Genomic DNA, 14,630 nt, shown 5'->3' with positions numbered 1-14,630 from the left:
ACATTGTGACAAAACACTTTCTGATAGATATGGCCATTTTACCACAACCTCCCTATAAAAGTTTATCCATCTGTATATTACCTTGTCGCCATGGAAAAAGATGTCTATGTATTCAAACCTGTCTAGGAAGGTCACCTGGATACAGTGGCCCATTTTGTCTGTTTCCCGTGGGTGGCCTTAATAATGTACATATATGACTGAATCATCGATCCTTAGTCTATAAGAGCACAGGATTACCTTTGATCTACGTTGTCTGCAAACTTGGAGCATGTCAACTGCTCAGGTAGAGTCTCCCAGGTCTTGGCTTTCTCCACCATCGCGGCAGCATTCATCAACCCAAAGCCAAACCAGTGACTCGCTATTCAGGAGGAAACAAAAAATAGGAAGAAAATTAAGGGACTTGCATTAAAGGTAATGCATAGTTTTGGGAAATTTTCCAAATCGGTTGGATAGTAATTCTTAAAATTTTTGATATTTGGATGCCCCTGTGGCATAAGCACTAAAAAAATTCTGCTTTCGAGCAAATTGAATAACCAAAATTTACTGGTGTTCCTGGTAAGTTGCAAATATGTCAAATAGCGCCTATGTCCATTCCATGAACTTTGTCAGTCGTCAAATGACACAGAGTGGAAAGATTAGTGAAGCAAAAGACATTACTAGTATACTTTAAAGCGGGACTGTCCTACTTGTAGCTACTTGCGCTTTCTATATAGCCAACAATGCCTTAGCGGTACCCGTTGATCCCCCATGGTCCCCTTTTTCTTGTATTAATTGAGAGCTGATTTGATGAGATAACCACCTGCCAGTGACCACCCAGGGAGGTCTAATCCCTCATCGCCAAACTAGTGCAGATAGATAGGCTTTAATTCCAATTTGTAATCTACCTAGAACTAAAAAGGGATGTTCATGCATCTGACCTTTGTCAAACTCTGTGTGACCCAAATCTATAAATTGAACCAAATTGCTATCTCACTAGGAGTGAACACATTAATATTTCTAAATGCCTTCCTAAAACAGGATTGATTGTCTCAATTATCGTTATCAAAATGAACAATGAACTATAAAACTGAAGCAAGACTTTAAAGGGGAAAAAATAGGGGGAAAAAACACCGCTCTGAAAAGAAAAGAAAAAATTCTTAGGAAAGGGTGGAAGAAACAAGTATGTCAGTGGCTCATAAAGCTACACAGCAGCAAATACAAAGATGTGATGCATTCACATGCTTTTATTTAGTACACTGGGTAACATTTTGTACAGTAGCTTTTTAATCTAAAACAAAATTTCCCCATGGGAATTGATTTTGAGAGAAAATATGATCTAATATTTATCTGTCATTGTTTGTCAGAATCGATTCCCCTCTATATTACTATCCAGGCACTTCACCTAGATAGAATCATACTAAAATGACATTTTTCTAGCCAAAGAGTAGAAATAGCACAGCTTTATGGTCCCCCACTCCCCCCCCCCCCAAATCAAATAATCTTATCAAAGTACCCTCTTAATTACTTTGGAAAAAACGGACACAACAGAAAGCCCTTTCGATTTAAATGTTCAGTTTCCATGGTAATGACTGACCTTCATAGCCTGCGCCGTTTGTTGTCCACTCTCCTGACAACTGGTGGCGCTTTGATGTGATGACAACCAAGTACTGCACATCACGCCAGGTTAAGTTACCACTGTACAGGGAAAAAGTCGAAAATTGTCCGTGTAAAATTTCCTCCTTGTGATATAATGCTACATCCTGCACTTGTCATTTTTTCTTCTACAGCATCGTAAAAATATGTCAAAAAACATAACAGTAAGATTTGTGAGACAAATTATTGATTAGTTAATGAGGCAAAGAGTGGTCCAGAGTGTATCTATTACTTCACAAAGCATGAACCAACTCCTCCAAGCTCATGATGCAAAGCATCAAGCAAAGGAAGTTCATTATCAAGTCTACTATACCGATGGAGGCCAGACTCTGTGATCTTTATCAACTCACTATTCACAGTAATCCAATGCAGACATTCATTTACTTGTTGGCATACATTAAACAATTATTCTAGGACAGCACACTTTCCGGCGATGAAAAATAACAAATAATGAGCTGTTTTATAGGGTTTTTTCTTTTTCTTTTCAATCAGACTTCTATTATCAATTTTGATATCACTTGTATAATAGTTTGGCTTGTACAGTAAAACCTGTCTATAGCGACTGCCCAAGGAAAACACAAAAAGTGGTCTTTGTAGACAGGTTTCTTTAGTACATGTTTCAAGGAGAAACCATTTTCAAGGGAAACAAAAATGTGGTCTTTGTAGACAGGGAGTCTTTGAAGACAGGTGGTCACTAAAGCAGGTTTGACTGTATCTGGCTCCACAAGGTAAGCAGCTATCAGACTGGTCTAAACCAGTCTGAGGGACAGCATAAGGTAAGGAACTTACTTGGCTTGAAGGGCTAAAGAGATGATGCCAGCAGCCATAGGTGCAGATGCTGATGTTCCACTGAAGTTTCCAATACATTGATTGTGTAAATCAGTCGTCACCTATACATTAAGTCCAAAGAGATAGTAATGATGATTTTAACTTTGTAAATGTACACACTAGATACATTCTCAGGCTGCTTACTAGTAATGTCTATTAAATTCAATAATCTGGTGAGATATAAAAGTAGTCTACTCACTTTGGCTATCAATCAAGACTAAATATCTAGAAACTTTAGCACTCACTTAAATTGTTTGGCTATATACATTGAGACAAAAACAGCTAGCTAGCAGACTTAAGCCAATTACATGTATGTGCAAGCCTAAACTGGCTTGCAAAGTTCCAATGATACAAGCATATTATATTGGCAAGTATTTACCAACGTGCAATTCTAAAACAGAATTTTGGAATTACTGCATTACTTCACCATCACTATAAAGAGTCAGTATTACATAGCTTAAATGCTACAGATACAAAGTTATTTAAATGTTGTCATGAACAGAACATAAATAATAAACATGACTCTACCCAAAGATTGCAGAGTGAAACTCTCTACATAATTCAGTAAAACTGAATAATTAATGTCTTTAAACGATTAGCTAATGATGAGATTATCATATAGGAACTTGTTTTCTTTTAGCGATCCCGAGGCATTAACAGATCATTTATCATTTTTTCTTTCGTGATTGTACTTTATTTTCTCATATTCTTTGTTAATTTTATACCCCTTATCTTCTTAGAAATGACATAAAGCAAAAAGCTAAATAAATCTAGACTTACCACCATCTTTTGATTTTTGTTTCCACTGCTATAGGTGGATGCCAGGCTTGCAGAACAATGCTCGGAGTAGAACGGTCTGTCTTGATTCTCTGTGGTGCTACTCACCACCAGGGTGTAGATGCTGTTGGCGTAGCCATCGGCATTGCAATCATCATGGTCTGCCCCACCGTTCCCTGAGGCCCACACGAATATGGAACCCTTACCATCTCTTCCCTGAAGATTGGAAAATAAAAATGTAAAAAATACAATGAAACAATAGCCAAATTCAATTGCACAATTGGGCAAACCTAGAAATTCACATAGGCAAACAATTCTGGAGAAACTCCAATGCTTTATTCTCATGTTTATTTGTTCATTTTGTTCATTTTGTTCACTTGTTCATTTGTATGTTATTTATTTTGAAATACAATAAGACCATCTCCATAAATAACATACAAATGAACGACAGGAAAAAAGTGGTTCCAACTCTGCAGAAAGGAGTTTATCGTTGATTTATTGAACATATATGTCTATCAAATAAAAAATATCATTCATTCAATTAATTTTGCTTCGGCAGATCTAAGTGCATCATCTCAAGAAATAAAATTTAGCAGAACAATGTCATCACGTTCACATTTTCTTCTTTTCAGAAAGAATGTTAAACCTGCCAAAATATTTTAGCAAGAATTCAATAATTTCATGACCCGATTCCAGCAGGAATATTCTTAAACACTTTATTCCAGTTCCTTTTTCCTCTAGTGACCACAAATTTTAGATGTTTACTTTCATTTCAATTATACACACAATTTGGACAAACTACAATCATTTGTAAAATACACCATCATTTGTTGCAGCTAGGGCCATTAGGAGTTCTACTAGGGGTAAAAAAAAATATACTATTTCTGAATTCTATGCAATTGTACATTTTCAATAGTGTTGTGAGTCCATTTCTTATATTTATATTCCACTATGAAAAAACGAGTTATATCAGTGTTTCCGTGAAGATGTCATTCTAACTTTGCTACTGTGTATTATCTATTTGTGTATATAATGTTCTATTGTATATTGTTCATGTGCTTTATGTAATGCCAACAACTGAATTACCAAATAGACCAATAAAATTAGTCTGAATCTGAATATTATAATAATAATGATAATAATAATAGGCATTTCTATAGCCCCTTCTATCTAAAAATTCTATTTCGAGGCGCATTTATTATTACCCCGGCTTTAGCCTAGCTGCCATTACAGCGCTCCAGCATTTCAAGGAATTAATTCCTGCCAGATACCCATTTACATCACCTAGTGCCGCAGCGGGACTCGAACCGCAGACTTTGTCATCGACAGTCCGGCGACGTATGCACTCGACCATGACACCTCAACATCATCATATTTTTGTTATTTTGAAATACAATAAGATCATCTCACGTTTGCAACTCCGGTTCTCATTGCAGTCTGAGTTATCTCGGCTGGTCCTTCGACGGTGTAGCCTCCGTCGTCGGGGCCCCAGGAAGCGCTGTAAATATCAACATGCTGAAGGTTGAAGGACAACGATGAACCTTCCATCTCATCCGTAATCATAAGATCAAGCATTCGGATACCTGGCAAGCAAGAGAAAAGAAGGAGTATTTGGATTAGGAGTGTTGTAATGACCAGGGGTGATAGTAAGCACTAAAAATGAAAAAAATAGGGTTTTTTTTCTTCCCCTTAACCACGCCCTCATTGAGTAAAAAAAAAGGAGGACTCAGGGGGAAAAAATGGCATCTGACCACATTCCCCCCCCCTATTTGAGTAAGAAAATTGGGGGAAAATGTACAGTGTATGTCCTTTTAAAGATAATTTCTTTACATTGCTTCTCTCCATCAACGTGTAAAATGGGTATCTGGTCGAACATGAAATTCATTTTACCGGTAGGTGTCTTCAGCATTGTAAGCTTTTTCTGACAATGGCACATCGCCAGCATGCCCCCCCCCCCCCATGCCTCAAATTTTCAATTTTACGAAAAAAGATTTCTTTGTCTACAATCGGAAATGAGCCACTGAATAAAAAAATAAAGAATTTAGAATAAGGAATATGAGAGTTCTTTTAAATCTTTCACCTTTCCAGTTTTAAGGATGTTTCCTCTTACAGCGGTACATGTATGTATAAACACTAACCTCCAATCTGTGCACCAAATGCAATTCCGACACCACATTTGCTGTTGTTTGGCTGCATCACAATTTCACCAGCACAACGAGTACCATGCCTGAGGAAAAGAGAGAGGGAGACAAACAGATGAATGGATAATAATTGACACTAAACCGCAAATACTATGTTCGACAGTAGATGGCGACCTTCCTCCCACACCACGCAGGTCAGAACATACGCAGATATGATAAGACAAGGTTTTCTTCCCGCTTCCATAGAGAATGTACAGCAGTGTCAAATAGTTCCTATATTTAATCGACTATTGTTCAGGTTTCATGAATTCCCCAATGATTTGATAAGACCTTTTGAGACACCATCACAATCTGTCCCTTTGCGTATAATAGTTCCTAAATTATAATTTCTATCAGACTTTCCAATTCTGACCCACTGTATTTGTATGGGAACTGGAAGTGCCTTTGCCAAAAATACCCATGGCCAGTGCTGCCCTCTACGGCCAAATACTGTAGTTGCGGTAGTGAGGATTGCAATTACGTGCATGCTCCATTAAATGTAATTCAAGTTTTTTTTATCTGTAACATTCCTTTTGTTTTCTTCACAGTGAGAGAAAAAAAAGCATTTCCAGTACTACCTACAGGCTGTAAGAACCCAATTTCATAGAATATATTTTCTTTTTTATGAACATGTTGTCATATTGGCAAAGCAAAATAACGGTACTGATTCATAAACTCAATGACAAGCCATGAAATTCAAGCATTCCATTTGACATTGATTTGGTTCTTTCATTTTTCTGCTTTTATAAATTATACAAACTTTAAATCAGGTTGGCTTCTCAGGCATTAACTGTCAAGCATGAAAAATTGAAAATAATGGTACTCGATTGTTGCTATTATTGGATTGGTTAATCGAAATCGTAAGACAACTTTCAAACTCACATGTTATCTTCCTTCATTGGTATATACACTGGAATAGGGTCTGCATCACGTGAAACAAAATCATAACTGGCCTCGGAATCCTAGATGAGTAAAAGAGAAAAAAAGAAATGTTTCAAGTAATTAAATGCATTGTATCATTTCTTTGGAGCCAAAAGGGCATTCAGTAATATCATTACCGGTACTTACAAAGCGAATGCCCTTCAAAAACATGTTTTTGATGAATTCCATTTGTTTCTTTTTCTTCTGTTTTTTTTTAAACACATGCACATTTTATACCAGCAGTTTAGGACAACATTTCAAGGTTATAATTCATCAGCTTTGCCTCATCAAACTGGGACCATGCAATCACTCCTTCAAAATTACAACTGACTGATCATTCTAATTTTTCTGATGTAACTGGAGAATGCATTCAGTTTGACATGTACATGTACTAAACACGTCATTCTTTAAAGCCCCACTACACTACACTCTGTAGCTACTTGCGCCCTCTATATAGCAAACAATGCCTAATCGGTGCCTGTTGGTCCCCCGTGATCCCCTTTTTTCTTATGTTAATTGAGAGCTGATTTGATGAGATAATCACCTGTCAGTGACCATGCACTTAGTTGCAGAGAGCGTTTATTCCCCCCTGCCCCTGGCCAAACCAGTGCAGACAAGCTTTAAAATGACACAATGGATCATTGAACGTCTCAAAGACAAAAGGACCACTTAATTAACCAGTCTCACCTACATGCACAGCCAATGTACAGTACAAGGACGTACAGAAGCTTGTATGTATTCTATATTGTCTACAGTATTGTAGGTATACATGTATACAGTTATACACCATCTAAATGTTTACCATCACAGCAACAGACAATGGATGTCGAGAGAGAGAGAGAGAGAGAGAGAGACAAGGGCAATGATGAAGAGAGGTGCAACATGTGACCTCCTACCAACCCACCCTGCATTCCTGCTATTCAGTGTGTTGTTCTCTCAATACACAGTATGGGGATTAGTCTGCAGGCACAGACTCTCATTTGATATCTTAACAGAATGTAAATAAGATTGTTTCTGGAAGACTGCAACGAAGCCTAGCTGACTGCATTGGGAGTATAACTTCAAAACTGGGCCTGCACATGCATGGACTGCAGTCTGGCTAGACTCACACTGCAGACCCTCTGTTATGTATTACGATTGAAAAGGATTTGTGCCTGAAAATTAGAATAGAGGTGCCATTCACTGGCCCTCTTTCTGCAGGGAGCCATTGAAAGCTGCATTGCAGAGGTACACCAGGCATGATGAGATATGAACCCAACTTACTAGCTCCATTTACACGGCAAGCTAAAATCGTTAGTTTTTCTCACATTCTGAAGGTTCATCAGAAGTTCAGAACTTCCAATAACAATGACAAACAACCCAAATCAACCCAACCCAAAATCAACCCAAATTGCCTTCTTATTTACAATTTTAATGAAGCTGGGAAGAGCTTGCACTCCTTCAGGTCATTGTCATATGGCTCCCAAAAAGGAAATTCACTATAAAGGTAACAAAACATGAGTCAAAATCTTGGTCTTCCTTCAGAATGACTGATAAATTAATTTTCTCTTTACATGTTTCTGTAAGGTCTTTCTCATGACCATAAAATCAAACAAAATTAAAACCATAGAGGACCACAACTACATATAAATGTACAGACATGTAGTATATGAAAATGTGTACCGGGTAAATATGTTCAATGATACACAGTGAATTCATTTGCATCCCAAATCTGAAAATATCATAGCAACAAATGTAAAATTGAGCATTACATGTACACACTGTAGGAATCATCCTCATAAACCAACTGGCTTCCCTTTAAATTCGGTCAATCAATCCACCATTACTCATTTTCAACTTCCATGCAGTCAGCGGCATGAAATACAAATCAATAAAACACGAGCCTGTAGCAGAAAATGAACATCATTACAGCTCTATCCTATCTATTTCAGTGACCTTTGAGTTACAATAAAGATAAGCAAAGGGTTATTCTAATTGATATCTAATGTGTTTCAACAATGTGTTTTCTTTTTGTATACAGTCAAAAAAAAAAAAAACATTCAGTGTGATTTCACATGATTTAATTTCTCACGCAAAACATAATACAATGAATACATGTAAGTAAATTGAAAAAAAATATGCAATGTAATGACAAATATAATTGAAATAGCACGAGAAAAGAGGAACTAAACTAGAATCAGAGCTTATTGTTGAAGTGTTAGTTCCTAGTATGTTTACTTACATAATTATTCCTGATGTCTGTATGGGTATATTCCAATCCATCGTCCATGATGGTGATGACGATACCAGCACCGGTGTAACCCATATCCCAGGCTTGCTGGATGTTCATACTCGCAGTCGGTCTGGAATCTCCGGTGAAGTTTCCATCCTAATTAAGAATCATGCAAAAAAACACAATTGATATCAGATTTAATGATGATATTCATATATTTATAGTGTTTAGTATTACTCAGGTCTTTACCTTGAAATTACGCGCAGTTGTAGATGGAATCTCCTGTGAAGTTTTCATCCTAAGAACCATGTACACAAAAATTGATATACCTTAATGATAATGATATTCATATTTTTATAGCGTTTAGTATTACTCAGGGTTTTACATTGAAATTATTATTACCCCGGAGTTGTATTCTGAGATTCATTTTATCTCAATGAGATAAAAACACCCTTTAAATCTTTTTAAATCAGTATTCTGAGAATCGTTAAACAGTGTGCAGTGAACATACATGTATATGTAGGCTCATATGTACATGTACAAGTATAAATGGTGTATAAATATTGTTGCCAAATCATGTTGAAATGGCACACCAGTTTTTCCAACTTTCTGGAAAGATCTGTATCTAACGATCAACCTACAGTATATCAAATTTGTACATATGTCAAATACTGGAACTCTACATTCTTCATGTGAAGGATTTAACAGGGATCATAATGCACTCTACAAACTAATATCTATAGTCTAAAGTGCAATACAAATAACATGTTTTGTTTTCAATTTTAAAAGTATACATGTATATGCATCCAAACTCCAAAGTTCTATTGGCAAGGTATACATGTACATGTACAATGAATGTTCGCATGAACCATTTCTCTCTTTTCAAAATAGGAACTATTCAATACTACCGGTATATTGTACTTGTGTATATGTAATCTTGCCCCCCCCCCCCCCCAGTATGTGGAAAATTGATTTGTTCTGATTTATATTTCTGAAGAATTTGAAACATATAAAAGCTTCCACAAAGGCCCTGATTACCGGTGGGGTCACTCCCCCGCAGAGGGTGACACGTATGACCGTTACCACAAATGCAAATAACCCCCGTTTGCGGTCAATTTCAAGGACATTTTGTGAAATTTAACCACCTTTTTTAAGTCAAAACAAGGACAAAATCGTACTTTGGAATACCCCTTGTTATAAGATTATAAGGACACTTTCGCAAATTTACCCCTATTTTACCATATTTCAAGGACAACACTCAGCTCCGAGAATTTTTCTTCCTGGTTTTTCTCTTTTCCATTTTCCTGACCCCTATTTATAAATTTCGAGGACACCTGTGAACCCCTATTTTCTTTATTTCAAGGAATATTTTGTCCGCGGACATTGCTTGAAATTGACCCCTTTTTTCTGCGATTTTGGTAACGGTCATGCGGTCCGGAAGTTACCGGTAAACCGGTCTATCTTTCATTCTTGACTCGCCCCCCCCCCCAAACCCACCCTTTCACCCATTCACATTTACATTACCGGTATGTACAATGAGAATGAATAATTCAGTTGTGACCTAAATGATCAATGTTTTGTCAATAATGCCTCCTACTGTGTCTCCTATTCCATGTGATCCATGGTAGATTGGACACAGTCTGCATGAATCAATATATGCAGCTAGCTAACTTCAATATCCTTTTTAAGATTAACATTCCTTGTTAACCCTTTTGCAACAATCCCTCTGCAATTTGTGGTTACAAGCAGGATTTTAACAACTTTTGATTCAGAGTTGTAAAAAAAACACCCAGATGCATGAGTAGAAAGGACATATTAAATACATGTATACACACTGCATCCATTTTGTTTTTGTTGCATGAACGTATTTGGACTATTTTTTCTCACAATAATATCTAGGTATTTCATCACTAGTATTATCACAGCTCTTTTGGGCTTTCCTGAGCTGAACCCCTCACCTTTCTCATGTATTTTTTTTTGCTGGGCCTACGCATTTTACCAGAGTATTGTGTATTGTTCAGAGTTCAGATAAAGTTATTGCCCTTTGACCCCTCCCCTCTTTCTACTTCACAACAAGGGACTAGGCCAGAGGAGTCCTTTAAAGCCTGTATGCACTAGTTTGGCCTGGGGATTAGACCTCCCTGCAAGGTCACTGACAGGTGGTTATCTCATCAAATCAGCCCTCAATTTATATAAGAAAAAGGAGATCATGGGGGGGCCAACAGGCACCGATAATTAAGGCATTGTTTGCTTCTGTATATAGAGGGCGCAAGTAGTTATAAGTAGTGCAGTGGGGCTTTAAATAGTCTAATGTATTGTATATTGTATATTATTCAGAGTTCAGATAAAGTTATTGCCCTTTGACCCCTCCCCTCTTTCTCCTTCACAACATGGGATTAGTCCAGAGGAGGCCTTTAAATAGTCTATTGTTATTTCAACAAGCAATTGTCAGTCAGCAAACTATACCCACAAAAAAAGGTAGCTCAGGACTACCACTGATGATGAAAACCAGACTGAACAACGGTTCTCCTTCAATACACATGTACAAATGTAGGTACAGTGAAGATGTCAATTGGGAGTGATGATGTAAGTGGGTAGCTATGTTCATGTAACACAGGAATTACAGTTACATAATAGGAGTAAAAAGAGGTTGGTAATATGCAAATGAGCAAATGTGCCTATTATACATGTACATCCTGTACCCCCTTCCAATCTCTTTGATTTATTGCCAACTGGTAAAAGATGGATTGATCATAGATACTAGATACTTGAAACTTGAATGGAAAAAAGGAAAATGGGCAATTACCAGACTTTTGCATGACACCATAACTCAAACCAAAGCCGAGGACATAACCGTGTAAACTCCATGTAATCAACCATTTCAGGATAACCAATTAACTGTGAAACTGAGAGTTTACTTTTGGAGATGATTACTTCCTATTAACAAGTAATTTTGTCAGTGTTGTTTCATTTTGTCAAAGAAAACCACCAATGTCAAACTATGAAAAGAGAACTGTTTGCAAGAGAATGCCAACTCAAACAACAACAACCTTGAATCAAGGGAACAGAACAAACAAAGAAACCTTTGTGCATTTCTTTTGAATACAATAAACTCTTAACAGGGTAAATACATGTACATGTACAATGTGTATTGAATAGCCAGGTCTTTTATGTAAAGGAGACACTGCAATGGCGGAAGAATATGCAGTAAGAAATCGCTTTAACAAAACAAATTGAAATAAACAACAAAAAAGTGGTGGGGAGGGGGGGGGGGGGGGGGGTTGAATATTTTTTAACACTTTCACTATCATAAATTGGTGCTGCACAGGTTTTCAAAAGTAGGGATGTATAGACCCTTTTCTTTCTGCTTCTCTATTCTAAATGTCTTTTTCTTTCTTCCCTTTACCATTTTTACCTTTTCATTTTTTATTTTTAACTTTATTTTATTTTTTTGTTTGGGGGGGGGGGGGGGGAGGTCTGCGACTGAGGGGAGCTTCAGCCCCTAAAGTCCCCCTCCCCCTGAAACACTAGTGGTATTTACTACACACATGTGCATGTAGCCTGTAGTAAATTGACCAAATAAACAACAAAATGGACTGCAATATGGAGAATTTCTTGAAATGAATTACTTTCCAAACCAAAATAAAACTACTTTCTCAGATTGTAAAATATGTAATACATAAATACATGTACAATGTTTCAAAACGCATGTACAGTGTATGTACAGTACAGTATATAAAAATCAAATGAATTTCTTTTTAATAACTCATTTTCCCTGAGCTCTTTTGGAACTTTCTCTGTTTCCTGGTAGTTTATTTTTCACTAATGACTTCATCATTCCTAATACCAGAGGGACTTTTTTCAGAGTACTATAAAGAAAACAAACAAACATTTAACCATAACCCTGATCTACTGTTGCATTATCATTTTGTTATGAGCACACCCAGACTAAAAATTCTCATTTGGTAAACAATCATTTGCAATTCAACCAATTTTTTTTCAGTGTTTGAAAATCCATTGCAGGTGCGGTAGATCTGTGATTTTCCCCACCGGGTTTTACCATAATACTTCTTTGTCTGGGAGACAAGTGAAGCATTTTCAGTTTCAATGACGTTTCCCGGATTCCGGGTACATACATGGAGGAATTTTCACCTTTTGAAAATGCCTCCATGTGTATCATTTGCAGAAGCTTTGGGCAATTTAGAAAAGGGGAAGACGGAAGTTGAGAAAATTACCACAAATGTACTTAAAATAGAATTGTACATAGGAATTTTCACCTTTTGGAAATGCCTCCACGTGTATCATTTGTAGAAGCTTTGGGTAATTTAGAAAACGGAAGTTGAGAAAATTACCCCAAATTCCCAAAATTCATAAAAGGTACCCAAAATAGAATTTATCGTTCATGACATAATACATGTACATGTAGTTGTAGTTGTACCACATACATTCACATGTATACAGTTATCTCCAAAAATGAACTTCAATTACAAAATTGAGTTATACATGTACATTTCACATTAAATATCAATTTATGCAAAGTAAATTTATAAATTTTGTGGTTTCCACCAAGAGGAATCTTTATATGAATGAATGAATGATGAGTGAGTGAGTGAGTTAGGTAGTTAATTCATTAATTAACTCATAAATGAATACCTGTGACAAAATATCTGACAAGCATAAAGCAAACAGGCAACAACAGGCACCCTTCCAGTACTTTGCAGTACACACCAATACTGCCAGGTATACATGCGACATGTACATGATGAACCTTTTCTGATTGATTCCACACCACATTTTTCTCACAATGCAATCGCATGACCAGAAATCAACTTTATCTTTAAATATACATGTATGTATATATATTTTTATTTATTTATTATTTTTTTTTTTGGGGGGGGGGGGCGGGGGGGGGGGGGGGGGGTGAGGGGGAATGTTATTTTCACACTTCCAAAGGTGTCATACAGGGAGTCAGGGATATCATACAATTACTGTACATGTAGGTGGTGGGTTAATAGCTCAATAATTTGCAATTGAGAAACACACTGTATACCTGAAATTGTATTTAGCGATATCATGGTGGGCAAGTGAGGCTTTGTCAATTAATTAATCCATCAAGCAGGCAAAATGTCAAAATTCATACAGGCTTTGAGCTACCCAAACAAGCCCAAATCCATGGCCACATGTTCCCCCCTGGAGAGGGTTTACCCCTCAAATACTCTTTTCACACTGGTTTTGCTTAACCCCGTACTTTGCTTAGCCCCGTACTATCCTTAACCCCGGACTATTTTTTTGGCTTTTCACACTCTCTGTTTTTAGTCCTGTACTAGCGCCTATTCCGGAATAAGAAAATTCCCGCTGTTCTCACTGCATTTCGTTAACCCCGGATATCGTGTATGTTATGATAGGACATACTTCGCATCTGGCCAGCTGCGATACGCTCCATTGCGTAGTACCGGACTATTTTTCGTTTCTGTTCTCATTCATTTGCTTAGCACCGCAATTGCGGGGTTAGCAGGAGTTAGCACCACAATTGCGGAGTTAGCCCTGCTATTTTGCAGGGTTAGTTAACCCCGTACTATAGGTGGGGTTAGCCAACTTTAGCCCACTTTGGTAAAAACCAGTCTGAACAGAAAGTGGAATAGGCTTAACCCCGTACTATAGGTGGGGCTAAGACCCCCCCTTAACCCCACCTATAGTACGGGGTTAAGCAAAATATTGTCAGTGTGAAAACAGTAATAGACTTACCATGTACCACTGGTCAGACCAGAGGGAGTCGGTGAACAGGTGTAAGTGGGTGCTGTCTCGTTTCACTCTCTTCCGTAATACTTGCTGCTCAAACCATTCCACCTGAAAGGTAGAACAAAATAAATAGGAATCAAATCTACATTCTACAATTTCACTAGAAACATTTACCCATCTTGATTCTCTGGAAGTTCAGATTAATTTGTTTTCTTTTTTTTATTTCTCTTCTTATAATTTCTGTTTTTGTTTTTTAGTTTTTTAAATGAATGATAAAGGAAGACAAAGTTAATTGTTTAATTATGGACTACACGATAATATATGAATTTCCAATATTTTGT

The 14,630-nt window shown here is 37.1% G+C and overlaps 1 protein-coding gene across 2 annotated transcripts in view; it reads right to left on the bottom strand.

Annotated features, from left to right (window-relative positions):
* Positions 1–14,630, bottom strand: part of LOC578721 (proprotein convertase subtilisin/kexin type 5) — a 50,408-nt gene that overhangs the window by 31,307 nt on the left and 4,471 nt on the right. For both annotated transcript variants that reach the window (XM_030976752.1, XM_030976753.1), the window contains exons 3-11: positions 14,296–14,397; positions 8,560–8,706; positions 6,300–6,379; positions 5,376–5,464; positions 4,648–4,820; positions 3,241–3,453; positions 2,422–2,522; positions 1,574–1,674; positions 238–358 (exon numbers count right to left, since the gene is read on the bottom strand). In XM_030976752.1, coding sequence (XP_030832612.1) covers positions 238–358; positions 1,574–1,674; positions 2,422–2,522; positions 3,241–3,453; positions 4,648–4,820; positions 5,376–5,464; positions 6,300–6,379; positions 8,560–8,706; positions 14,296–14,397 — 1,127 coding nt within the window. The remainder of the gene's footprint in view (positions 1–237; positions 359–1,573; positions 1,675–2,421; positions 2,523–3,240; positions 3,454–4,647; positions 4,821–5,375; positions 5,465–6,299; positions 6,380–8,559; positions 8,707–14,295; positions 14,398–14,630) is intronic.

This window comes from Strongylocentrotus purpuratus, unplaced genomic scaffold (assembly GCF_000002235.5).
Source record: "Strongylocentrotus purpuratus isolate Spur 01 unplaced genomic scaffold, Spur_5.0 spur5_scaffold_9, whole genome shotgun sequence".
In the NCBI taxonomy this organism is placed as follows: domain Eukaryota; kingdom Metazoa; phylum Echinodermata; class Echinoidea; order Camarodonta; family Strongylocentrotidae; genus Strongylocentrotus; species Strongylocentrotus purpuratus.
Note: the sequence above shows the minus strand (reverse complement) of the source record. Positions and strands in the feature narration are given on the sequence as shown.